Source organism: Oncorhynchus tshawytscha, linkage group LG12, assembly GCF_018296145.1.
Source record: "Oncorhynchus tshawytscha isolate Ot180627B linkage group LG12, Otsh_v2.0, whole genome shotgun sequence".
In the NCBI taxonomy this organism is placed as follows: domain Eukaryota; kingdom Metazoa; phylum Chordata; class Actinopteri; order Salmoniformes; family Salmonidae; genus Oncorhynchus; species Oncorhynchus tshawytscha.
Genome location: NC_056440.1, coordinates 39,753,065 through 39,778,399, shown reverse-complemented (window position 1 = coordinate 39,778,399; position 25,335 = coordinate 39,753,065). Strand labels below are relative to the sequence as shown.

The 25,335-nt window shown below is 44.6% G+C and overlaps 1 protein-coding gene across 1 annotated transcript in view; it reads right to left on the bottom strand.

Annotated features, from left to right (window-relative positions):
* Positions 1-4,442: 4,442 nt before the first annotated feature.
* The window catches only part of LOC112263262 (proprotein convertase subtilisin/kexin type 5b), a 42,913-nt gene continuing 22,020 nt past the window's right edge, over positions 4,443-25,335 (bottom strand). Inside the window, exons 9-21 of the mRNA XM_024439339.2 lie at positions 21,649-21,749; positions 17,701-17,804; positions 16,217-16,334; positions 12,832-13,020; positions 12,425-12,561; positions 11,800-11,925; positions 10,400-10,502; positions 9,008-9,201; positions 8,631-8,715; positions 7,751-7,854; positions 7,497-7,635; positions 7,122-7,237; positions 4,443-6,029 (exon numbers count right to left, since the gene is read on the bottom strand). Of these exons, the coding sequence (XP_024295107.2) occupies positions 5,836-6,029; positions 7,122-7,237; positions 7,497-7,635; positions 7,751-7,854; positions 8,631-8,715; positions 9,008-9,201; positions 10,400-10,502; positions 11,800-11,925; positions 12,425-12,561; positions 12,832-13,020; positions 16,217-16,334; positions 17,701-17,804; positions 21,649-21,749 (1,710 nt within the window). The 3' untranslated portion in view covers positions 4,443-5,835. The remainder of the gene's footprint in view (positions 6,030-7,121; positions 7,238-7,496; positions 7,636-7,750; positions 7,855-8,630; positions 8,716-9,007; positions 9,202-10,399; positions 10,503-11,799; positions 11,926-12,424; positions 12,562-12,831; positions 13,021-16,216; positions 16,335-17,700; positions 17,805-21,648; positions 21,750-25,335) is intronic.

Below are 25,335 nucleotides of genomic sequence, written 5' to 3'. Positions count from 1 at the left end.
CCAAGAACCCAATGGTCACTCTGACAGAGCTACAGAGTTCCTTTGTGGAGATGGGAGAACCTCCTAGAAGGACAAACATCTCTGCAGCCCTCCACCAATCAGGCTTTTATGGTAGAGTGGCCAGACGGAAGCCACTGTTCAGTAAAAGGCACATAACAGCCCACTTGGAGTTTGCAAACAGGCACCTAAAGGACTCTGACCATGAAAAACAATTCTCTGGTCTGATTAAATCAAGATTTAAATCTTTGGCCTGAATGCCAAGTGTCACGTCTGGAGGAAACCTGGTACCATCCCTACGGCGAAGCATGGTGGTGGCAGAATCATGCTGTTGGGATGTTTTTCAGGGGCAGGGACTGGGAGACTAGTCAGGACGGAGGCAAAGATAAACGGAGCAAAATACAGATAGATCCTTGATGAAAACATACTCCAGGTTCACCTGGAAAAAGTAAAGGGGTCTGAATACTTTCCAAATGCACTGTATATCATTCACAAGTATTCTTGATTTAATCTCTACATATACTAAATAATATACAGTACCAGTCAAAAGTTTGGATGCACCTACTCATTCAGGGGTTTTTCTTCATTTTTACTATTTTCTACATTGTATAATAATATTGAAGACATCAAAACTATGAAATAACACATAAGGAATCATGTAGTAACCAAAATAAAGTGTTAAACAAATCAAAATATATTTTATATTCTTCAAAGTAGCCACCCTTTGCCTTGATGACAGCTTTGCGCACTCTTGGCATTCTCTCAACCAGCTTCACCTGGAATGCTTTTCCAACAGTCTTAAAAGGAGTTCCCACATATGCTGAACACTTGTTGGCTGCTTTTCCTTCACTCTGCGGTCCAATTTATCCCAAACCATCTCAATTGGATTGAGGTCGGGTGATTGTGGAGGCCAGGTCATCTGATGCAGCACTCCATCACTCTCCTTCTTGGAGAGAATAGCCCTTACACAGCCTGGGGGTGTGTTGGGTCATTGTCCTGTTCAAAAACAAATGATACTCCCACTAAGCGCAAACCTGATGGGATGGTGTATCGCTGCAGAATACTGTGGTAATCATGCTGGTTAAGAGTGCCTTGAATTCTACAGTGTCACCAGCAAAGCACCCCCACACCATCTCCACCATGCTTCACGGTGGGAACCACACATGCGGCGATAAATCCGTTCAACTACTCTGCATCTCACAAAGACACAGAGGTTGGAACCAAAAATCTCAAATTTGGGCTCATCAGACGAAAGGGCAGATTTCCACCAGTCTAATGTCCACTGCTCGTGTTTCTTGGCACTAGCAAGTCTCTTCTTATTATTTATGTCCTTTAGTAGTGGTTTCTTTGCAGCCATTCGACCATGAAGGCCTGACTCACGCAGTCTCCTCTAAACAGTTGAAGTTGAGATGTGTCTGTTACTTTAACTTTGTGAAGCATTTCTTTGGGCTGCAATCTGAGGTGCAGTTAACTCTCATGAACTTATTCTATGCAGCAGATGTAACTCTGGGTCTTCCTTTCCTGTGACGGTCCTCATGAGGCTAATTTCCTCATAGCACTTGATGGCTTTTGCGACTGCACTACTCAAAGTTCTTGAAATGTTCCACATTGACTGACCTTCATGTCTTAAAGTAATGGACTGTTGTTTCTCTTTGCTCCCGAGTGGTGCAGTGGTCTAAGGCACTGCATCTCAGTGCAAGAGGTGTCACTACAGTCCCTGGTTCTAATCTAGGCTCTATCACATCCGGCAGTGATTGGGAGTCCCATAGGGAGACGCACAATTGGCCCAGCGTCGTCTGGGTTTGGCCGTCATTGTAAATAGGAATTTGTTCTTAACCGACTTGCCTAGTTAAATGTTAAATAAATTATTTGAGCTGTTCATGCCATAGTATGGACTTGGCCTTTTACCAAATAGGGCTATCTTCTGTATACCACCCCTACCTTGTCACAACACAATTGATTGGCTCAAATGCATTAACGAAATTCGACAAATTTACTTTTAACAAGGCACACCTGCTAATTGAAATGAAGCTGGTTGAGAGAATGCCAAGAGTGTGCAAAGCTGTCATCAAGGCAAAGGGTGGCTACTTTGAAGAATCTCAAATATATTTTGATTTGTTTAACACTTTTTTTTTGGTTACTACATGATTCCATGTGTTATTTCATAGTTTTGATGCTTTCGCTAATATTCTACAATGTAGAAAAAATGTAAACCCTTGAATAAGTAGTTGTGTCCGAACTTTTGACTGGTACTGTACATGTGTGAAATGTGTTTTGATTTAGAATGGACCATAATCATGCACCTGTCTCGAAACAGGGGCAGCGGAAAAAGACACGTCATCTATGTACTTAAAGAGGGAACGGAGGATGCTTTTCGCGTGGTTCACTTTCATGCCAGTCAAGTAGGCTATACTCCTGTTGTAAAGAGAAGCAATGTGCTTAATATTAGGAAAGTAGAGAAATAAATATAGTAGGCCTAGCCTATAGAAAGCTAAAGGGGATCCTCTTTTTAATAGAGGCCATGAAGTGTTTGACTAGATTTACCATTTATGTAGGGGGTTTTATTTTACCTTTATTTAACCAGGTAGGCTAGTTGAGAACAAGTTCTCATTTGCAACTGCGACCTGGACAAGATAAAGCGTAGCAATTCGACACATACAACAACAGTTACACATGGAGTAAACAAAACGTAGTCAATAATACTGTAGAACAAAAGAAAACAAAACGTCTATATAAAGTAAGTATAAATGAGGTAAGTTAAGGGAGTTAAGGCAATAAATAGGCCATGGTGGTGAAGTAATTACAATACAGCAATTGAACACTGGAATGGTAGATGTGCAGAAGATGAATGTGCAAGTAGAGATACTGGGGTGCAAAGGAGCAAGATAAATAAATACATACTGTATGGGGATGAGGTAGGTAGATAGATGGGCTGTTTACAGATGGGCTATGTACAGGTGCAGTGATCTGTGAGCTGCTCTGACAGCTGGTACTTAAAGCTAGTGAGGGAGATCCGAGTCTCCAGCTTCAGAGATTTTTGCAGTTTGTTCCAGTCATTGGCAGCAGAGAACTGGAAGGAAAGACGAGCAAAGGAGGAAATGGCTTTGGGGGTGAACAGTGAGATATACCTGCTGGAGCGCGTGCTATGAGTGGGTGCTGCTATGGTGACCAGTGAGCGGAGATAAGGCAGGGCTTTACCTAGCAGAGACTTGTAGATAACCTGTAGCCAGTGGGTTTGGCGACGATATGAAGTGTTAATGTTAACCTTTATTTTACTAGGCAAGTCAGTTAAGAACAAATTCTTATTTTCAATGACTGCCTAGGAACAGTGGGTTAACTGCCTGTTCAGGGGCAGAACGACAGATGTGTACCTTGTCAGCTCGGGGATTCGAACTTGCAACCTTTCGGTTACTAATCCAACGCTCTAACCACTAGGCTACCCTGGCGCCCCATGGTGGGTAGTGTATGGGGCTTTGGTGACAAAACGGATGGCACTGTGATAGACCTTATCCAGTTTGTTGAGTAGAGTGTTGGAGGCTATTTTATAGATGACATCACCGAAGTCGAGGATCGGTAGGATGGTTCGTTTGGCAGGGTGCTTTGTTGCGATATAGGAAGCCGAATCTAGATTTAATTTTGGATTGGAGATGCTTACTGTGAGTCTGGAAGGATAGTTTAGTCTAACCAGACACCTTGGTATTTATAGTTGTACACATATTCTAAGTCAGAGCCGCCCAGAGTAGTGATGCTGGACGGGCGAGCGGGTAGTGATCGGTCTACGTAACAGCCATTAGCTGATGCCGAAAAATGTAATAATTTGCCTACTTCACCCATTATTTTCTTTTTACAAAAATTGTTGTGTGTAGTTCCAGTAGTTAGCTACCCTGCTGCATGGCAAAAAAAAACTATTAAAAAGTGTAGATTTTTAAATTCTGTGTTGGACAAAAGTCTCTTCGGATAAAAATGTCTGCTAATGGGACCAAATACAGGGTGTATCTAATATAATTGTAACTTACAGGAACATGTTGAGTAAGGAACAGGCTGGGAGGTTTATCATACAACCAGTGTTGTGTTCATTAGGGCTCACGACAGAAAACTGTTTAGAACTTTTCATCATGTAAAACTAAAATGTGCATTTCTTATAAAAACAAGTCCAGGTAGACCCTCCCTGTTTCACCTAGTTATTTTTCCATTTTATGTCTAATAAACATGACCTGAATGAAGTGGGAAATGATTACGTTCACAACGACCATAAATGACCAACGGAGCCTAGCAGAAAAAAACGACAAAAAGATTAACAGATCAACCATTTGAATAAAAAAAAAACATTGAGTAATTCCATTAATATATAAACAACATTGACACTGGTGTCCAATAAAAACAACATAGTACTCTGATATCAACTAATCAAATCTAAGTAATCTTCAACAATGACCAAGAATACATTTTTGTTCATCCAAAGGGATCAATCAATTTTTATTTCAAATCAAATGATAAATCAATACAACTACAGTAATTGTTCAAAAGGTACAAACCCACATTAAGAATCTTTATTGGAATACAGTGCTGTATCCACCTCAGTATTCATTCTAGAACAGGATGTATCAACAGGTCTTTCTCAACCACTACAAAGTTGAGTCCCATAGCCTGTTTGTGACAGAGACAGACCGTGGTTACATTTTGCAGCACCAACCATTGTCATGGACTCTCAGAGGGCGCTTACAACCTGAGTCGTGTTCATCAGAGCACGCAACAGAAAACATTTCAATACGTCATGCAATCTGTTCTCTTCCGTTTGGTGCCTAATGAGCATGACCTTGATGAAATGCATGCCGTTTGCTAAAGTGTCATGGACATGTCTTGAATGTGTGGCAGCTCGCAAGGATACAATAACATTTAAATGAAGTCCACCGAAAACATCTATCATATCAAAATTGTTACATGATCAAGGTCAATACAGTACCAACTCTGCTTGAATGCAATGACATAACCGTGCAATGTTGTGGAATAAAGCCCTGATAGTGCTGCTGTTTGTGAAAGTGCAATGGCCCCATAGTCTCATGTAGCAGTAAGATATGGGTCTTGTTCATTAGGGCACGCAATGAAAACAAAGTGTACCAAAAAAAAAACAAGTGTTTCCTATTGGACGAGATCAGGTAGTCCCTACCTGTTTAAGTCAGTTTTCTTACGTTTTGTGCCTAATAAACATGACCCCGATTTGATGTAATGTAGTGTGGAATGATTTGTCAGAACCTAAGTGAGTCAAAGGTACCTGTAAAAAAAAAAATCTCACACGCACACACTACCTGAAACATAGATGACAGTTCAGCAACCTCTATTTCCTGTGGCACACAATGGCTGCATGTAGAATGGGGACATGACTTTCGCAACTATCAATTCAAGTGTTTGCACAATCCTGCTGTGTGCGTCCGCGTGCGTTCATGTGCACATGTATCCTCACTTGGCAGATAGCAAACTTAACCCAGACAGTTTTCACATTATTGAGTGAGCTTTTAAGTTTATTTACAAACACACAGCCGAGAGTTGGTACGTTCATCAGCTTTCACCTGTGCATCGTTAATCTTGACGAGGAGGGGAACACGAAGGGAAACAGATTCACAAGGTTCCTGCTGCAACCTACACTGGAAAAGGGTACAATTATTTTGGCATCGATGCTTTGGTCACAAAATACCGACACATTATTTGTTTTAATTTTTTTTAGTAAGGCCCAGTTGCTACTGTCGCCCTGACCACATGTCCCAGAACAGGAAAAAGGTAGGTTTGTTGTAGTTCTGTCATCACACCTCCGACGTAGTCCCTTAAGAGGCACATATTTTCTTATAAATTATGTAACTGAGTGAGCAGGCTGGGGCAGAGGGGTGCCCCCCCCCCCACATCCCCTTCGCGGGATGTCCAGTCACCCTTTAGCGAGCATGTTCTACAGCACAGTTGCTGCAGCACTTTCCTCTGGCAAAGATTGTTCTTTTTTACAAGCACACAGAAACTGCCTTCCGCCCAAGACTCTTCATTTGCTTTCCACAGACCAGGAAGAAGAGATGGGGATGATGACACACAGAACCGTGGGATTGGTCAGGAGAGGGGTCAGGTGACAGATTTTGATCCATCAGAGATGTGATGATCATTGGCGGGGAAAGATTGCAGTCCAGCGGGAATGATTGGATCCATGTCAGAAAGTTAAAAAAAAAAAAAAAGACATTTTTGGGAAAAATAGAAAAAAACATTTCAATCAGTTTCAAACAGGGACAATTTCAAGTGATTTTTCATCAGAGATGTGACTTTGCACACAAAAAGTGGGTCGCCAGTCTGTTGTAACCTCAATTTAAAATAATGGACATTTAAACTTTTAGTGCGCTCAAAAACAAAGAGAGTCTTGAGTTGGTTACAAGCTGAAGTGGTTCATTACCAGATAGTCAATAAAACACTTTCTCTTGGTCTCAGTGGGTCATGGACAGACTGGGGATGACACTTTGAATACAAAATCAGAACATCTTAAGAAAGTTCTTGACCATCGAGATGCCACACATCCTGTTTTATCAAATACAGTACAAAAACACTTCCCATAAAAGCGGAAGGCAAAGAAATGGATTGGCCTTAACGCCGTTGCCCAGGCGTTCAGACGCAATAATGGCAAAAAATAGGGGCGGGGCTTTCTTTTCAACTCTAGGGTCACGACTCACAAACACCATGTCTCGCAGGCAAATGGGCCCTGTTAGGCTAGGGGTGAAAAGGTTAGCTGCGTCACCGGGATGGCAAAAACATTTTAAAACGTGCACAATTTAGACAAAATGTTTTTTTTTTTAAATAAATAAATAAAGAGATTGGGATAGATTAGGTATGAGTGAATACACGAGCAAAAGATACCGACAAAAAAAAAGGGCCTACTAAAAAGGGAGGAGAGAATATGGAAAAGAGCGATAAGGAGAGAATGTGACAGATGAGGGGGTGAGGGACAGATAGGAAGGAACCTAGATAAGAGGGGAGAGCTAAGAAAGTCTACGGAAGTCTAAGGAAGCTGCGACCTGCGCAGTGACCAGCCACCGCTAGAAGGAGCTCCTGAAATAAGAGAGTCTATGACATACATTAGAGGGGTTTCTAGTACTCACCATCTTTGCAGATGGTGCTGACCACACACACTCCTGCCTCTAGGTTATAGCCGTTCACACAGGTGCTGCAGTTCGTCTCGCCGGGCCCTGTGCAGGAGTAGCAGCTGTGGTCACACCTGGGGGAGGGGGGCTAGAGCTAAAGTTTGGGCAATAGAAGGCACACTTTCCACAAAGCCTGTGAGTAGAGGTAGAGGATTAAAGGAGGAAACAGACGGTTTAAGGGACCATAGATATAGGACAGATGTTTGAAAGATTATAGGCCGGTTTGAGTCAGTTAAAGATGCCAGGATAAACATGCCAGGTTTGTAGGGAGGTGGTGTCAAAAGAGAGGAGGAAGTGGAAGGTGTGGAATTTGTGCGCGTCAATCCGACTCACTTCCTGCAGGACTTGTTGACGTCGCCATTGTCCAAGGTCTGCTCGGCCATGTAGTATCCCACGCTGCAGGTGGACACACAGCGCCACTCCTCCATTAAGTAGCTCTCTGCACACTTGATACACGCCTCCATCCCCGTGCCTGCAGAGAGACGGTGAGCAGTGCAGAGACTTCACTTTGGGGAAAAAGATAGAAATTTACTTTGGGCAACTGAGTAGTAGTAGGCCCCATCTTTACTTTGTGAAAGGAGCGTCACCTGCACAGGTGGCACACACTTGGTGGCACGGCACGCAGGTCCTCCTGTGGCCATTATAGTAGGTCCCAGGGTCACAGGTCATCTGACATCTATTCCCCTGAAGACTGGAGAGAGCAATACACTGAATTACACAATCACACAACGCACCGCTCTAGCAACCAGTCTCTCTTTCTCCTACATTAGTCTGACATGAAAAAAATCAGACACTATACATAGTCCAGTTGTTTTTAAATCCCTCCTCTGGGACCCCCCCCACACATTTCAAAACATTTTGTTGTAGCCCTGAACTAACTCATCTGATTCGCCTTTTCAAGGGTTTGATGATTAGTTGACAAGTTGAATCAGGTGTGCTAGCTGTGGAATAGTTAAAATACTTGGAACGGCTAGAGAGAATTGTACAGAAAAGTCTGTTCAAGAACAGCAGGTTCTAAACCTCATTCTGAGAAGTTGCTGTGAGGACATGTTTCTGTGGTGCACTGAGCTGAAAAACAGCTGGACTGGGTTATATTAGTTCCATTTCCCAGAAAGGATTTGGGTTTCTGTCCTCCCTCTTTCCTGTGAATGGTGAAGAGGAGTGACTGTCTGTGGTCTTGCGGCATTCGGAAGGATTACTGCACACGTTTCCACCTCTGTCTCAGACAGCACTGAACACTAGCAGAAGCAACCCGAGTCAGGCTGGGTTCAAAGACCACAACGTTCTGAGAGGCTTCAAAGTGTTTTGCCCTCGATCTAACTGGAACGGTAATCAAGATGATCAAAAGCCACCAAAAACTCCACGAGACATGTCAAAATGGATCACTGGACTGTTTGGTGATTCGACTACTACTAGAAACCAGCAGCGAGGAAGGGGATGTTGGAAAGTGGGTTTGGCTTGGCGTACCTCATCCCTGGTTTGCATTCTGTGCAGATATTAGACGTGATGCACTTCTTGCAGATTTCGTTGCATCTCCTGCACATGTTGGAATCTGTAACATGAGAGAAGACAACGTCTAGTCACATAGGGACCAAAGAGGCATTGGGACCGTTAGGAGGATTGGTGTGGGGGTCAGAGGTGAGTGAGGGAGTTCAAATCTGGGCCTCAAAGTTTTCAGCTCTGCTGGTTTTCATACTTCCCCTCTGCTCTGGGGCTGGTTCAATCAATCAAATCAATCCACCGCTTACCAGGGAGAAAAGAAAACTGGAAGTTCTTCAGACTTCGAGGCCTATATTAGAATTGTGTGTGTGTGTGTGTGTGTGTGTGTGGAGACCTGGACTTGCCGTGGTCCAGATAGAAGCCGTCCACACAGCTGGCCACGCAGGTGTTGGAACCCTCGTTAAGGTGGAAGCCCGGCCTGCAGGTGGAGCACTGGTCGCTACGACTACCAACACATGTCTCACACAGAGAAGAACACTTCTTACAGCGCTTCTTGTCGTCGCGGAAAAACCCGGAGGGACACTCTGACACGCACGTCCTGCGGCGGAGAGAGGGAGGAGAGGAGAGAGAGGGAAGATACAGATGGAGGGAGGGGAGGACAGAGAGGAGAAATATGCGTCGTTATCATTGCGGTTATCGGCTTACGGGAACAGGCTGGAGAAAAGAAACTGAGTGCGAGGCTGGATTTTTGCACTCTGACCACTGTGATAAATCCTCAATCCACACGATTCCAGAATAACAACCCCTCTCCCCCTGGGGGAGCAGACAAAGTTCACGGCCTGAAGTTAAACACATCATATGTTTGTGCGCGTATCGGCTTATAGGGCTGGATTTGAGAGTCGAGTGTGTGCGTTGGGAGTGTGCGTTTCAGTACGGTGAACAGGTGCATTCTTTTAACGCACATCTGCAGAGATGACTCCATAAACCTCCTTTGCAGTCTTCGCTCTCACACGGTTAAAATTTTTTTTTTTTTTTTTAAAAGGTGAAACCATGTGCTCCAAAATTTCTCTCCCACGTTGGCTTACCCTCCCCCGCCAACCCCACCAGTTTGGCGAGGTCATCAAAGGGAAACATAGGGATATAATTATGAGCATTAAAACGACCCCACCCCCTCTGTTCCCAAACCCCCACTCCAGCACTCAGGGGTTGGAAGTAGTGGGAAAACACTGTGTTCTTAGGAGGGCTAATGATGGCATTTTACAGAACAAAACAGAGCAGCCAAGCCCTCACAGGCTGTCTTCCAGGTACCTGCAGGCTTCTTGTTTATTAGTGCACGGTGTTCGGCTGCTCGCAAAGACGACAACAGGTAATTACAGTGGACTTCAATCCCCACCTCCCACGATCACACCACTCAACCTCCCTCCTCCTCACACAGATATTAGTTTCACAAAACGTTGCGTTTACGGTGCGCCGTACTGAACACCACCCTCGTCACGACTGTTCTCACTGCGTGTCAATGATCGGGGTAAACCACCCACTTCAAAATCAGTGCAAATGAGTGAGAGAAGGGAGGTGAAACATTCGTAAAACTGCAGTCCGACCAATGACTATCGCCTAAATCATGAACATGTTATCCGATGTTGGTGAATTCAGAGGGCCCCACCAACAAAATGTTTTAAAGCTGTTTTTAAAAATGGGGACAAGAGTGGAAGTCCCTCCCCGTTTCAATCCGTTTTCTTCATTTGGTGTCTAATGAACATGACTGCAGGAGGAAGCCAGAACACGGACATGCTAACCTGGTGTTGTTCTTGAACTTGAGGAAGTAATGGAGGCAGTTGATGCACTGGTGAGGTCCGGGGCCTTCACAGCCATTCTCGTTGCACTCACTGTCACAGAGCCCTGGAAAAGAAGATTTGTTAAACAGAGCATTATGGGTACTGTAGTTTCTCATGTTACAAGGGTGGAGACTTTATGAATGAGACAAAAACAGACTAAAGGGAGGTGACTGGTATTCCATCCAGTGAGTGTGTAAGGTGTTCCTTGTTGTGCTGAAGGCAGGAGAATGTTATGTCTAACGAGCGCATAAAAGTTGGGGGCGTTTATGTTCTGTTGCCATGGCTGTGTGCTGTGGCTTATCAAACAGGCTAATGAGTATCAGCTGCCTCACTGTAACCTCAAATATGCTCACATTGGGCAGCAGGTAGCCTAGAGGTTAGAGTGTGGGGTCAGTAACCGAAAGGTTGTGTATCCCTAACTGCTCCAGAGTCGCCGTTGACGACAGCGGAGCCTGGCCGTGACCCCACTCTCCGGAGGTTTCTCCAATGCTTCCCACAGTTGTGTCAAGCTGGCTGGATGTCCTTTGGGGGGGGACCATTCTTGACACACACAACTGTTGAGCGTGAAAACCCAGCAGCATTGCAGTTCTTGACACAAACCGGTGGCACTTACTACCATACCCCCGTTCAAAGGCACTTCAATCTTTTGTCTTGCCCATTCACCCTCTGAACGGCACACATACACAATCCATGTGTCAATTGTCTCAAGGCTTAAACATCATTCTCTAACCTGTCGTCTCCTCCCCTTCATCTACACTGACTGAAGTGGATTTAACAAGTGACATCAATAAGGGATCATAGCTCTCACCTGGATTCACCTGGTCAGTCTAAGTCATGGAAAGAGCAGGTTTTGTACTCAGTGTATAAGCACCCACCAAATTATTATTATTATTTTACGAGAGAGGGAACCCACAGAGGTAAAGAGAGAGAACAGAGAAGAGGGAGCTAACAGAACGGGGTAGCAAGTGAAGGAGAGAACAGAGACAGAAAGAACAGATGGGTAGAAAGTAAAGGAGAGAACAGAGCGAGAGGTAGGGAGAAAACAGAAAAACGTACAGAGATCTGCAAAGGGAAGCGGCTCAAGGTAGTGCGAGAGATGAACAATAAAGAGGTAGCAAACAGAGAGTCAGAGAACAGACAGAGCGGTAGAGAGAACAGAGGTAGAGAGAATCAAATGTTTATTCTGCATAGGTTCATTTGGTGTAAGTGCCTGGCTCTGGATCCTTTTTCCTTCCCACTTAGTCTCTCCTCCGTTTGCTCCCCCCTTATCCTACTAAGTCTCCCTTATAACAGGATTCTGGTATTCTGTCCTCCATCTCTTTTTCCTTACAGTTCCTCCCTCCGCCATCTTCCCCACTCACCGTTGTACTCCTCAGTGAACTCTTCGTCTGCAGGGGGCTCGGCCGAGCGGGGCTTGTCGCTGCGCATGGCGGAGTACGGGTGCACAGAGGTGCCATAAAGCACCAGGGACCACTCCTTCAGCTTGCCTGGGGGGGTTGTGTCGGCCAGCACAGCAGACAGACGGACAAAGAGAGAGAGAAAGGACACATCAGTATACTGCGGTTATCTCGACTCTCCTAAAAAAACAATAGTGTTCTCCCCGCCCCTGTTCCGGTAAAAAGCTTAGGGATGGGGCTGGATAAATGTAACCACTCTCAAATTCTAAAGACAGAGCTATGGATGCAAGGCCTGACCATCCATGATATCAAAAATGATAGTTTTAACCATATAGTGTTTGTTTACATTTACATTGTTTACAAACATTGGAGGGATACAAGCTCATATTTGGGGTTCTGATGTGGTTCGACAGTTGAACTAAGCTCATGAGGCAATAATGTTATATTCTTCACATATCAATGGGCACATTTAATTAATTTCTAAGTCCAAAAATGAATGCAGCAACAGCAGATTGCCCCTTTTTTAAAGCATATTTTCCATTGGTACGGTCACTCCTTTAGACAGGGTGGCTTCCCTAGTCTACTGTACCTGGGACTTTCTGGCTGCGGAGCTGCGAGGGGGAGTCATGGATCTCCAGGATCCAGTCCCCAGACGCCTTCTCCCCCCAGCAGTGAGTGGTCATAAACTCCCAGTTCTTAAAACCCTCCATGGAGTGGTCAAACAACCTAGAGGAAAGCACACAGGGACCACACGGTTCGACCACATTCAGACAGCACACTGGAAAGACACAGAAGTAGAATGTTTCTTCCTTCCTGGTCCTGGGAAGCCACAGGAGCAGGCAGGCTTTTTAAAAATATTTCAGTCCAGTACCAACACACCTGGTTCAACTAATCAGCAGCTTAATGATTGGTCGAATCAGTTGTGTTAGTGCCAGGAAGAAACACTGGTGTGTAGAGTGCGAGAGGGAGCGGAATAGAACTGAAGGGGAGGTTCACCTGTTGGCGAGCAGCTGGGACTTGGTTCCCGAGGGCGACGTGAGGTTGATAGACAGGTCGCCACGGCGTGGGTGCGTGATGGTGATGCGTACGACCACATGCTCCAGGTAGATGACATGGTGGTTGAAGTTGTCGATGCAGCCGGTGGCCTTGTACACGGAGCGCACCAGGTGCTCTGGGCGGATCGTCCTGCAGGCAGAGGGAAGCAACCAATCAGACGCAGCGTCAGAGCAGTCACCCAATCAGAATCTAAATCTGACAAGATAGGAAGTGGAACCCACAGAGTAAACGAGCCCGGTGCTACCCAGCTATCATGGAGTATTGATTCATCTCAACACTGGGTTATTGAGCGCACACAATCATTTCAAATATTTACTTTCAGGAGGCTCTAGTCTAGTTAATATTACTTCATTTAATTGGTCTGATTTTAATAGAATTCACAGCTGGGTCTGCAGCATATGGGCCATTAAAGAACAGACAGCGGAGTTCAGATGACCAAGCCAGAGGATGGTAGTGGGGATGGGTGACACCCCATGTTTGCTGCTAAACACTACACCAGAATCCACGCTAGTGTGTGTGAGTAAATGTGTTGGGTTGTAGATCTGCATGCAAGCGTGCTTGGGGCAGTGGTGTACCGCAGTTTCAAGGGGGCCTGAGCAAGGTAACCTTCTACAATTCTACACTTATTGCCGAGAGACAAATGAACCGTTTTATAGCCAAATCTCTTGCTATTCTACACATTTTGCCATGACGCCGAGAGAAAATGTTGCCATTTTAAATCTAATTTCCTGTAATTCTACACAGATTGCCATGGGGCAGAGAGGGAGAGAAAAAACAGTTTTATAGCCAATCTCATGCTTTAAAACTATAATTGCGGGGGCATGAGGTACGCTAGTGGCTTGGGTGGGGGGGCTGGGAGGAGGAGACAAACCCAGATTACGACTTCCCTGGCGGGCTACAGATTCTACATGTTTTTTTTCTCCAATGCTCTAAGGAGGAGAAGGCCCAGACATTACCAAACGCAATGGAGGGGCCAGCCAAGGGGTGTCTCAGTGCAGAGACCTGTGGCTGGAAGATGACGACAGGAGAACAGCTCCAGAGCAAAAACAAACTGCACTGCCAAAAGCACCCTCCGTTCTTCCCGAAAAACCTGAGGGGCCACAGCCGGCGGTCCTCAACTCACATACTACACACACACACTCTCTATCTCAAACACACATAGCCAAAATGGGCTTCCCATAAGATTCTTATGGTCTGGCCAGCATGGGGCTGAGAGATAGGGAACTCGACTGGGGAACTAGCATGAGGCAGATTGGCTCTTTAATGTGTTCATCAGGAGCCCAATTAAACATCCAGCTGCAAAGGGAGAAAAAAAAAGCACAACAAAAAAACAAGCAGATCAAATTGTAAGGGAATGTAAGGATGATTGCAGGGTTTATTTAATTCAAAACATTTATTTAAAAAAATCCTTTTTTGTTACGACCAGCAAATTAAAGTTCTGAACCGGCTCAAACCAAGAAAAAGTACCGGTTTATACCGTTCCTTTCTGTTCCTTTTTAAACCTTAAAATCGTTTTTTACAAATTAAAAAAATTGCTCGACATTAAGTTCAATCAGTGCGGATAGAGCAGTTTGCTGTGGAGCGGGTAAGCGATTTAATCTGAATAGTAAAGTCGTTAAGAGAAAATAGTATTTTGCCATAACAGCATGGTTTAATCCTAATGAAAGACAAAAGCACACTGTGCTGCCAGTCAAAGTGCAAGGCGCAAGATGCAACTGATATTTTGAGGGTGAGGAGAGAGGCTGGAGGAAGCTTGCCTTGAAGCGCTGGTCATCTTGTTATGACATGCATTATCTGAATTAGGTCCACAGAATTATACATATGGAGGAGCGGCTTCTATAGAGGAACTTTGAATGTCTTTGAACTTCCGAGTTGGTTTAAAGTTGGACCAGAGCAAAGGTTCGCTGTGTGTGCTGAGCAGACCTAGAATTAAAAACACGTCTTACCTTTTTATAGTTAATAAATCCAACGTGAATCCCAAAAAATCCAACTATAGTATCCTTAACTAGCATTGAAAAAGTAAATCCACTCTTCTCTAATTAAACATCTCTCCCTAATTTCTGAATTACTCTTGTAACCTATGCTTCAGAGGGGAGGGGCAGGTAGCCTACACACTCACTGGCTAAGATTTCCAGCGAGCAGGCAGATGCTAGACTACGTTTCTGAGTGAGAGCTTTGCATAGGCTTTTTGTTGCAATTTTGTGTGATGTGACAAATTTTTTAAAAAGTCTAAACTTTTAAACAATCATTTTTTATTCTCTAAAAAAAAAGCATAAAATGACATGATTCACAATTCAGATATGGTCCCGCATATGACCGGTCGTTTTTAGAGGGCCTCTCCTCCATGTTCTCAGTTCATGTCCCACTCCTCATCAATGTGATGGTTCCTTGCAGTGATGTATGCCAGCATGTTCATAGATGTTAAACAACGGTTGTTAACGCCACATCCGGTGTTGGAGAGCTCTTGCTTTGTACTTGCAGAGCAATGAATCATTGTACAATTTCTCCATCAGGGCCGTCACGTTTTTTTGACATGGCATCTTGTAGTCTGGTTCTAGATATGCCATTAGGTAATTTAGGCATACATCCTCTACCATTGACAATGGCTGCATATCAACAGCAATCAGTAATCAGCGCCGTGATTCTCACCTAGTCCCTCATTACACTGCTGCCAGCAACTGGTTGGGTCTCAAGGTGCCTCCCTTTTAGCGTTGCACTTGTTCTGTCACTGTAGCTCACTTCCACCTCTCAAAGTTTGCATTTCACCACCTTCTCACTTAACTTAAAGTATTGCCATACAGGACGTTGCTGCTGTCGCTTCCCCGTCTCACTCTGCCATTTTTCCAACTGTTAACGACAATAATAATTTGAAAGATGCATATTGCCTCCTACTACCGCATTGTTGCATTAGTTCATTTTTATTTTTTTATCTTGATGATGATGGATGATCGGGAGTGGTTGGTAGTTTTGTGGTAACTGCACTGTGATTTTAATTGTAAAAATACTAATGTTTTCGGCTAGGGATTCTTTCAAATTAATTTAAACGTCACAGCCCTTAGTGTGTGTTCATGCATGCGTTTTGTATGCGCGTTCATGCATGTGTTTTAATACTTGGCTGGCTCCGCTCAGTGTGTAGGAAGAGCTTTCAGAAATCCCATACATGTGGGTGCATGAAGAGCTTTTGGACAGAAACACACACATGAACACAACCCTTGGTTGCTGTTAAATATAATGAATTTCTCAATAGCTCTGAACAGATTACATTTGATTGGTTGGTTGATTGGGTAAGGACAGGTTAACTAGGGAGGTGTTGGCTGTGTCGTACCTGATCTGGCGGTCGGCACTCTCCACACAGATGTGCTGGGCGGGGACCTGCTTCCATCGCTCCGCCTCCTTCACCATAGCCTCCGCGTCCATCAGGCCAAAGCCATACAGGTGGCTGACTGCAAGACACGCTTACCGTCAGTCAATCCACACAGCCAATCATAATTATTCAAAACCACATATCGCTTCAATACATTTCACAGAACCATATACATTTCTAGTGTCTGTAAGAAGGATCCGCCCCGAAAAGCACAAATGTGTTGCCTTAGTCTGCATAGTAAAAAAATAAAATCCCTGATCTAAACATCCTATCCCACCAAAAACAAAATCGAGACAGTTTACAAAAATGTATAACAACCTGAAATGTTTTCATGAGATAAGTATCCACTGCTTTTTTTATGACAGAGTTTGAGTCATTTGTCCCAGAGGAATGGATATATACTTCCGGCAAATATCATAGCCCTGATTCAGGATTCTAGAGAATTAAGTATTGACACAGAGGAGGAGTGGATACTTATCGTTTCAGAATTTTTTTCCCCCGCCTAATTTGAAACCAAAAAATGTGTTAAGTAATAATTGTGCAAGGGCGTGGATACTTTCTCAGACAATTTTTATTCATGCCTTAGAACAGTGGTCACTAACCTTGTCTGAGTCAAGATCACTGAGTCAAAATGCAAGCCAAGATCTACCGCTCAGAAATAAATATACACACAAATATATTTTTTTACATGACTTAAAAAACGTAAGCCTACGCAACATTAACCAATTAAAAACAGTTCTGTAGCAATGAGGTTTCGGATTGGCCAGCGGAAGTCCTATAGGTGCACTTGATTTGCTCTCTGGCCCTGCCGGGTAGGCAGAGTTCTACCTTCAGACACATGAAATGCTTAAAAATGGGAACACTTTGCCTTCCTGGTTCCAGGGCTGCTGAATCAACTGCACCTACCACCAACAGCACAAATCAAATAAAAACATAGGAACACAAGGCTTTATCATTGTTTTTTTTTGGTGATCGACTAGGAATGCCTTCACGATCGACCGGTTGGTGACCACCGCCTTAGAACAACCAATCAAAACAGCCTTCCAACCAAAGCAGTATCACAGCAAAACATCAGTCAGTTAACCCAATCCACACAGCCAATCAAATAGTATTTCCCCATCCCTCCCTCTTTTTAAACCTCCGCTCTCCATTTCCTCTGGGTGAACTCCCCACCTCCTCACTTCTCTCTCACTCGTTTTCCCAATCCTCTTTGAAACAGCCGCTTGGAGAAACTCCAGGACTGCAGTCTCAATCTCACACTCCACAAACACACACACACTTATGAAACGAAGTACTCCGCATGGAATCCCTGACAGGTAGTTGGCAGGCGGTGGGATGGTTTATGGTGAGTGACTGGGCTCAGAGTAAAGTGAAGGGTACGAAAGAGAGAGCGGAAAATGGGGTGAGTAGCTGAGGAAGGAGAGGAGGCGAGCAGTGTTAAGCACCGTTGTATCCAGCAGCGTTGGTCTTCCAGTCAGGGGCGTTGAGGTGGCCAGCTCGAGACGTCTTGACAATGATGTGCTGAACATCCCTCCACGACAACAGAGGACTGGAGGAGAAATCACAAAACACCACAGAAACATACAGGTAACCAACAATATGCACAGACTTAACATTGTGTGTGGGTGTGCGTGTAACGTCCATATGGTGCATGGGTGTTTGCGTGTAACAGAAAGAGAGCGGGAGAGTTAGGTATAGCAGATACAGTATGCCCATCCATCCACCTCCCTCCCAGCTCCAATCTCACGTGATAACCATTACAAGATGGCATCCATGTGTCCTTTGATGTAAAAATGGTGCTTTAAAAAAATATATATATACAAGTAGGTCACCAAGTTTCCTGGGAATCCCTTCATATGCTGTCCAGATGCTCCATTATTTTCTCCCGCTCTCATCTCTCCCTCATCCGCTGAGCACAGCATTTCGGAACATTCCGAGGCTGAAGGTTTTCCTAGACAAGAAACTACTCCGCAAGGATATAGAGTGGGGTCTGAAATTATTGACACCCTTGATAAAGATGAGCAAAAATGACTGTATAGAATAAATAATTCAAATACTACGGTATATTATAAAAGTTTAACATGTTTGGGAAATTATATTATACCAATACAATTGCTCAGAGAAAGATATTTTGTTTAACAAGTAATACAAAAAAATAATCTCAAAAAAGGTAGGGGTCAAAATTATTGACACCCCCTTCCGATACCTCACCTTGTGAAGATAAAGTCACTGGGCCTTTAACTAAAATATTTGATGAGTTGGAGAACACATTGGGATCTTAGACCATTCCTCCATACAGAATCCTTCCAGATTGTTGATATCCTTCGTCCATGCTTATGAACGGCCCTCACAACCGGCCGTAATTGGGAGTCCCACAGGGTGGAGCACAATTGGCCCAGCGTCGTCCGGGTTTGGCCGGTGTAGGCCGTCATTGTAAATGAGAATTTGTTCTCAACTGACTTGCCTAGTTAAATAAAGGTTACATTTTAAAAACCACAGGGTTTCAAGTCTGGAGACAGATGGCCACTGCAAAATGTTGATTTTGTGGCCAATTAACCATTTCTTTGTGGATTTTGATGTGTGTCTAGGGTTACTGCAGCCCTCATCCTCCACATACAACACCCGTTGTTCCAGTCACATTCTGTTAAAGGTCCCGAAAGCACACACATCCCTGGGTCGCTCCTCTTTTCAGTTCGCTGCAGCTAACGACTGAAACAAGCTGCAACAAACACTCAAACTGGACAGTTAATCTCAATCTCTTGATTCAAAGACTCAATCATGGACACTTTCACTGACAGTTGTGGCTGCTTTGTGTGACGTGTTGTTGTCTCTACCTTCTTGCCCTTTGTGCTGTTGTCTGTGCCCAGTTATGTTTGCACTGCTACCATGTGTTTTGTGCTGCTACCATGTTGTGTTGCTACCATGTTGTTGTCATGTTGGTTTGCTGTGTTGTAATGTGTTGCTGCCTTGCTATGTTGTTGTCTTAGGTCTCACTTTATGTAGTGTTGTCTCTTGTCGTGATGTGCGTTTTGTCATATATATATATTTTTTAATATTTTATTTTTTATCCCAGCCCTCGTCCCCGCAGGAGGCCTTTTGGTAGGCATTGTAAATAAGAATTTGTTCTTAATCGACTTGCCTAGTTAAATAATAATAATAAAGTTGCTGGAAGATCCAGTTGTGCTCAAGTTTCAGCCTCCTGGCAGAGGCAACCAGGTTTTTGGATAGAATGTCCTTATACTGCAGTTCATGAAAGTTCATGAGGCCGTTGACCTTAACTGCTCCAGGACCAGTGGAAACAAAATAGCCCCATAACATCAAAAATCCACCACCTTATTTTATAGTAGGTATGGGATTATTTTCTGTATTGGAATTGTCATTTTGATGCCAAACCCACCACTGGTGTGAGAAGCCAAAGAGCTCTATTTTTCATGTCATCTGACCAAAACAACAGTTCCAATCCAAGTGCCAATGCTGTGTCGCCAACTCCAGGCATTTACATTTATTTGTTGGGTGACATTAACTTTTTTTTTTTTCACCTTTATTTAACTAGGCAAGTCAGTTAAGAACAAATTCTTATTTTCAATAACGGCCTAGGAACAGTGGGTTAACTGCCTTGTTCAGGGGCAGAACGACATATATGTACCTTGTCAGCTCAGGGATTTGAACTTGCAACCTTTCAGTTACTAGTCTAACACTAACCACTAGGCTACGCTGCCGCCCCTGCCAATAAGGTGTCAATTTCAGACCCCACTGTATATACGCTCCCTTCCATATGTATTTTGACAGTAAAGCTAACATTTTAAATGTGGCTTTATATTCCAGCATTTTGGACTTGAGATCAATGTTTCATATGTGGCAGCAACAGTACAGAATGTATTGAGGATATTTTCATACATATCCTTTTTACCGTTTAGAAATGAAAGCAATTTATGCATCTAGTCCCCCCCCCTACTGAGTAGATAAATGTTTCTGAAAACTTCTAAATGATAAAAATCATGAATGAATCATGAATAATGGTGAGATGTCATTCAGAGGCTACAACAAAACACCATTACCAATAATAGGCGAGGTTAGCATTTTTTCTTTTTTTGGGGGGGGCGGGGGGGGGGAGGCATCCACATGAAAGTAGCAGTGTACAGAATGCTCTTACTTACAATAAAAGTGACTCCAACATGGCGCAAGACATTTTTCACCATTCAGTTTCCTATTGGGCAAAAACACAAACCGCAAATGCATCCAACGAGTTTGTATCATCACAAGCTTTTTGTGCAAGGAATATGGGACCAAATAATAAACTACTACACTAGGTGAATTTTTCCAAATACTGACTTCTTCAAAATGGCCAGACGAGACAAAGTACTTTCATTTCTAAAACGGCAAAAACAGATATGAAAATACCCTCAAATAAAAAAAAGTGACATTGTGTACTGCCTCCTAAGGAATTTATCATGGAATAGAGAAAAGCATCACGGCTAACCACTGCCATCAACCTCTTGAACAGTAGTGTTTCACTTCCCAGGAGTCATCCCTTCTCCTGCTCGCTGTCCAACACTCACTCGATTCACTAGGTTTTCCAAAAAGCTAATTGAGGTGAAAACCAGAACCAAAACCAGAAGCTGACGCATGGGCGTCAGTCACGGCATATCAATTCCGCAAGGACAAGAGACTAGAAACAGACTCACAGGTATGTCTTCTGAAGGGAAAAGCAAAGGTGTACCAACTCCAATTACCATCCGTGAAAACTCTGATTTATTGACAATTAAAACCAACCAATGTTCACCACTCCATCCATAATTCACATTCTATAAATGTTTCATTGTCATTAATGTTGTGCAATAACAAGGCCATCTAAAATCATTTGAACGCTGCCGGATAACTAACGCACACACACACACTGTTCCCACAGCTCGTTTGGTCCCCACAGATCCGACATCAAACCCTGCTGATGTCGGAGAGTCTCCTCTCATGTTCTGACTGAAGTGTAATTATGGTATAAACATACGGGTGTAATATGAGGCGGAGGGGGGAGATAAGCTGGCTTTCAAATGACAGAGCAGACCTGCTCTCAGCCCCTCTCGAAAATATGTTTATCAAAGTCGGCCAGCTCGCTTTCCTATACCAGATAACCGCTGATACCATCAGCAGCGCTCAAAGAGTTGTGGCCAATCTGATCCGCTTGACGAGTGTGTGTGTGTGCGGGTGAGTGAGTGGGAGAGCGAGAGGGTGGAGGGGGTGCAGCAGAGAAAGAAAGAGCGGGAAAAAACCGGGAGAGAATTGTGATAAGCAATGTGAGCAGTGGGATTGATTGACTGACTGGCTGGGTGAACTGAACTAACTGCAGTGCACAGGCAGAGTCGTGTGAATCCCTGAGTTAAGGTTAATGAGCTTACTTAGCCTCCAGTGCCAGTGCGATGATCCCAGCTGCCATAGGAGCAGACGCCGAGGTCCCTGTGTGGCTGTCTGTGCAGCGCTGCCGCAGATCTGTGGTGATCTACAGCGGGAGGGAGAAGAGGGGATGGAAAGAGAGGGGAGGCAGGGTTAAGTCCTGTGGATCAGGGGGAGATTGAGGCACACCTGAGACTGCACACATTCCAGCTTTGATACGCTGCCATGCTAGAGATGACACACACGCACTACCCTGCTGTTCCCGAAGGTAGCCAGGAAATAATTTCCCAGCCAGAGGACCACAGGGAGTGGAAAGCAGGGAAATATTTTTTTGCAGGTGCCTCCTGAGTGGCGCAGCGATCTAAGTGTGTTGCGGCGTCACTACAGCCTGGGGTGTCATTACCGGCCGTGACCGGGAGTCCCATTGGGTTATCGCAGAATTGGCCCAGCGTCGTACATGTTATTTGGTGGGGGGAGGGGGGCTTTACTTGGCTCGTCGAGCTCTAGGAACTCCTTGTGGCAGGCCAGGCACCTGCAGGCTGACTTCGGTCGTCAGTTGAACAGTGTTGATTCCGACACATTGGTGCAGCTGGCTTCTGGGTCATTTTTTATTTCACCTTTATTTAACCAGGTAGGCTAGTTGAGAACAAGTTCTCATTTGCAACTGCGACCTGGCCAAGATAAAGCAAAGCAATTCGACACATACAACAACACAGAGTTACACATGGAATAAACAAAACATAGTAAAATATACAGTAGAACAAAAGAAAACAAAGTGCAAATGAGGTAAGACAAGGGAGTGAGGGCAATAAATAGGTCATGGTGGCGAAGTAATTACAATATAGCAATTAAACACTGGAATGGTAGATGTGCAAGTAGAGATACCGGGGTGCAAAGGAGCAAGATAAATAAATAAATACAGTATGGGGGTGAGGTAGGTACAGATGGACTATGTACAGGTGCAGTGATCTGTGAGCTTGTCTAACAGCTGGTACTTAAAAGCTAGTGAGGGAGATATGGGTCTCCAGCTTCAGAGAATCTTGCTGTTTGTTCCAGTCATTGGCAGCAAAGAACTGGAAGGAAAGACGACCAAAGGAGGAATTAGCTTTGGGGGTGACCAGTGAGATATACCTGCTGGAGCGCGTGCTACGAGTGTGTGCTGCTATGGTGACCAGTGAGCTGAGATAAGGCGGGGCTTTACCTAGCAGAGACTTGTAGATAACCTGTAGCCAGTGGGTTTGGCAACGAGTATGAAGCAAGGGCCAACCAACGAGAGCGTACAGGCCACAATGGTGGGTAGTGTATGTCCATGTATTCTAAGTCAGAGCCATCCAGAGTAGTGATGCTGGACGGGCGAGCAGGTGCGGGCAGTGATCGGTTGAAAATCATGCATTTAGTTTTACTTGCATTTAAGAGCAGTTGGAGGCCACGGAAGGAGAGTTGTAGCATTGAAGCTCGTCTGGAGGTTAGTTAACACCGTGTCCAAAGAGGGGCCAGAAGTATACAGAATGGTGTCGTCTGCGTAGAGGTGTATCAGAGAATCACCAGCAGCAAGAGCAACATCATTGATGTATACAGAGAAGAGAGTTGGCCCGAGGATTGAACCCTGTGGCACCCCCATAGAGACTGCCAGAGGTCTGGACAATAGGCCGTCCGATTTGACACACTGAACTACGTCTGAGAAGTAGTTGGAAATCCAGGCGAGGCAGTCGTTTGAGAAACCAAGGCTGTCGAGTCTGCCAATAAGAATGTGGTGATTGACAGAGTCGAAAGCCTTGGCCAGGTCGATGAATACGGCTGGACAGGGGGGGCTTTACTTGGTCTATTATCGATGGCGGTTATGATATCATTTAGGACCTTGAGCGTGGCTGAGGTGCACCCATGACCAGCTCTGAAACCAGATTGCATAGCGGAGAAGGGACGGTGGGATTCAAAATGGTCGGTAATCTGTTAACTCTGCTTTCGAAGACCTTAGAAAGACAGGGTAGGATAGATATAGGTCTGTAGCAGTTTGGGTCTAGAGTGTCGCCCCCTTTGAAGAGGGGGATGACCGCGGCAGCTTTCCAATCTGAGAATCTCAGACGATACGAAAGAGGTTGAACAGGCTAGTAATAGGTGTTGCAACAATTTCGGCAGATCATTTTAGAAAGAGAGTCCAGATTGTCTAGCCCGGCTGATTTCTAGGGGTCCAGATTTTGCAGGTCTTTCAGAACAACAGCTATCTGGATTTGGATGAAGCAGAAATGGTGGGGACTTTGGCGGATTGCTGTGGAGGGTGCCGGGCAGTTGACCGGGGTAGGGGTAAGCCAGGTGGAAAGCATGGCCAGCCGTAGAGAAATGCTTATTGAAATTCTCAATTATAGTGGATTTATCGGTGGTGACAGTGTTTCCTAGCCTCAGAGCACTGAGCAGCTGGGAGGATGCTCTTATTCTCCATGGACCTTAGTGTCCCAGAACTTTTTTGAGTTAGTACTACAGGATGCAAATTTCTGTTTGAATAAGCTAGCCTTAGCTTTCCATACTGCCTGTGTATATTTGTTCCTAACTTCCCTGAAAAGTTGCATATCACGGGGGCTGTTCGATGCTAATACAGAACGCCACAGGATGTTTTTGTGCTGGTCAAGGGCAGATATAGTCCTTGGTTCACTCCAGACCTATCTATTCCTAGTTCAACATTTTTTGAATGGTGCATGCTTATTTAAGATGGTGAGGAAGGCACTTTTAAAGAATAGCCAAGCATCATCTACTGACAGGATGAGGTCAATGTCATTCCAGGATATCCCGGGCCAGGTCGATTAGAAAGGCCTGCTCTTAAAAATGTTTGAGGGAGCGTTTGACAGTGGTGGTCGTAGACCCATCACGGATGCAGGCAATGAGGCAGTGATCGCTGAGATCTTGATTGAAAACAACAGAGGTTTATTTGGAGGGCGAGTTCGTTAGGATGACATCTATGAGGGTGCCTGTGTTTACAGATTTGGAGTTGTACCTGGTAGGTTCATTGATAATTTGTGTGAGATGGAGGGCATCAAGCTTGGATTGTAGGATGACCGGGGTGTTAAGCATGTCCCAGTTTAGGTCACTTAGCAGCACGAGCTCAGAGGATAGATGGGGGGCAATCAATTCACATATGGTATCGAGAGCACAGCTGGGGGCAGAGGGAGGTCTATAGCAAGCGGCAACAGTGAGACTTGTTTCTGGAAAGGTGAATTTTTAGAAGTAGAAGCTCGAATTCTTTGGGTACAGAATTGTATAGTAATACACATATCAAGGGCGGGAGAGAGCTTAGCGTTTTGCACCAAATCCAGTCAGTCACAATAAAAGCCATCAAAGGGATCCCTTGCTGACCAACCGTCCGGTCACTTCAGAGCTGGAAGACCATCTATAGACGCCAACATATCCCGGTTGTTGGACTAAAGACACCAAAGGTAGAATGGGGGAACCAGCTTGTATCTGGGTCACAGTGATGGAGGGAGGCCTGATTGAGAAAGCTGGGTCCTGCTGGTAGAGGATCTGGGGCTGTATTCATTAAGCGTCTCAGAGTAGGAGTGCTGATCTAGGATCGATTTGCCTTTTAGATCATAATAAATAAGATGTATATGCACAGGGGGGACCTGATCCCAGATCTGCACTCCTACCCTGATATGCTTTACAAATACGGGCCCTGGAGTAGGACGTTGTGTGCATGACCATGC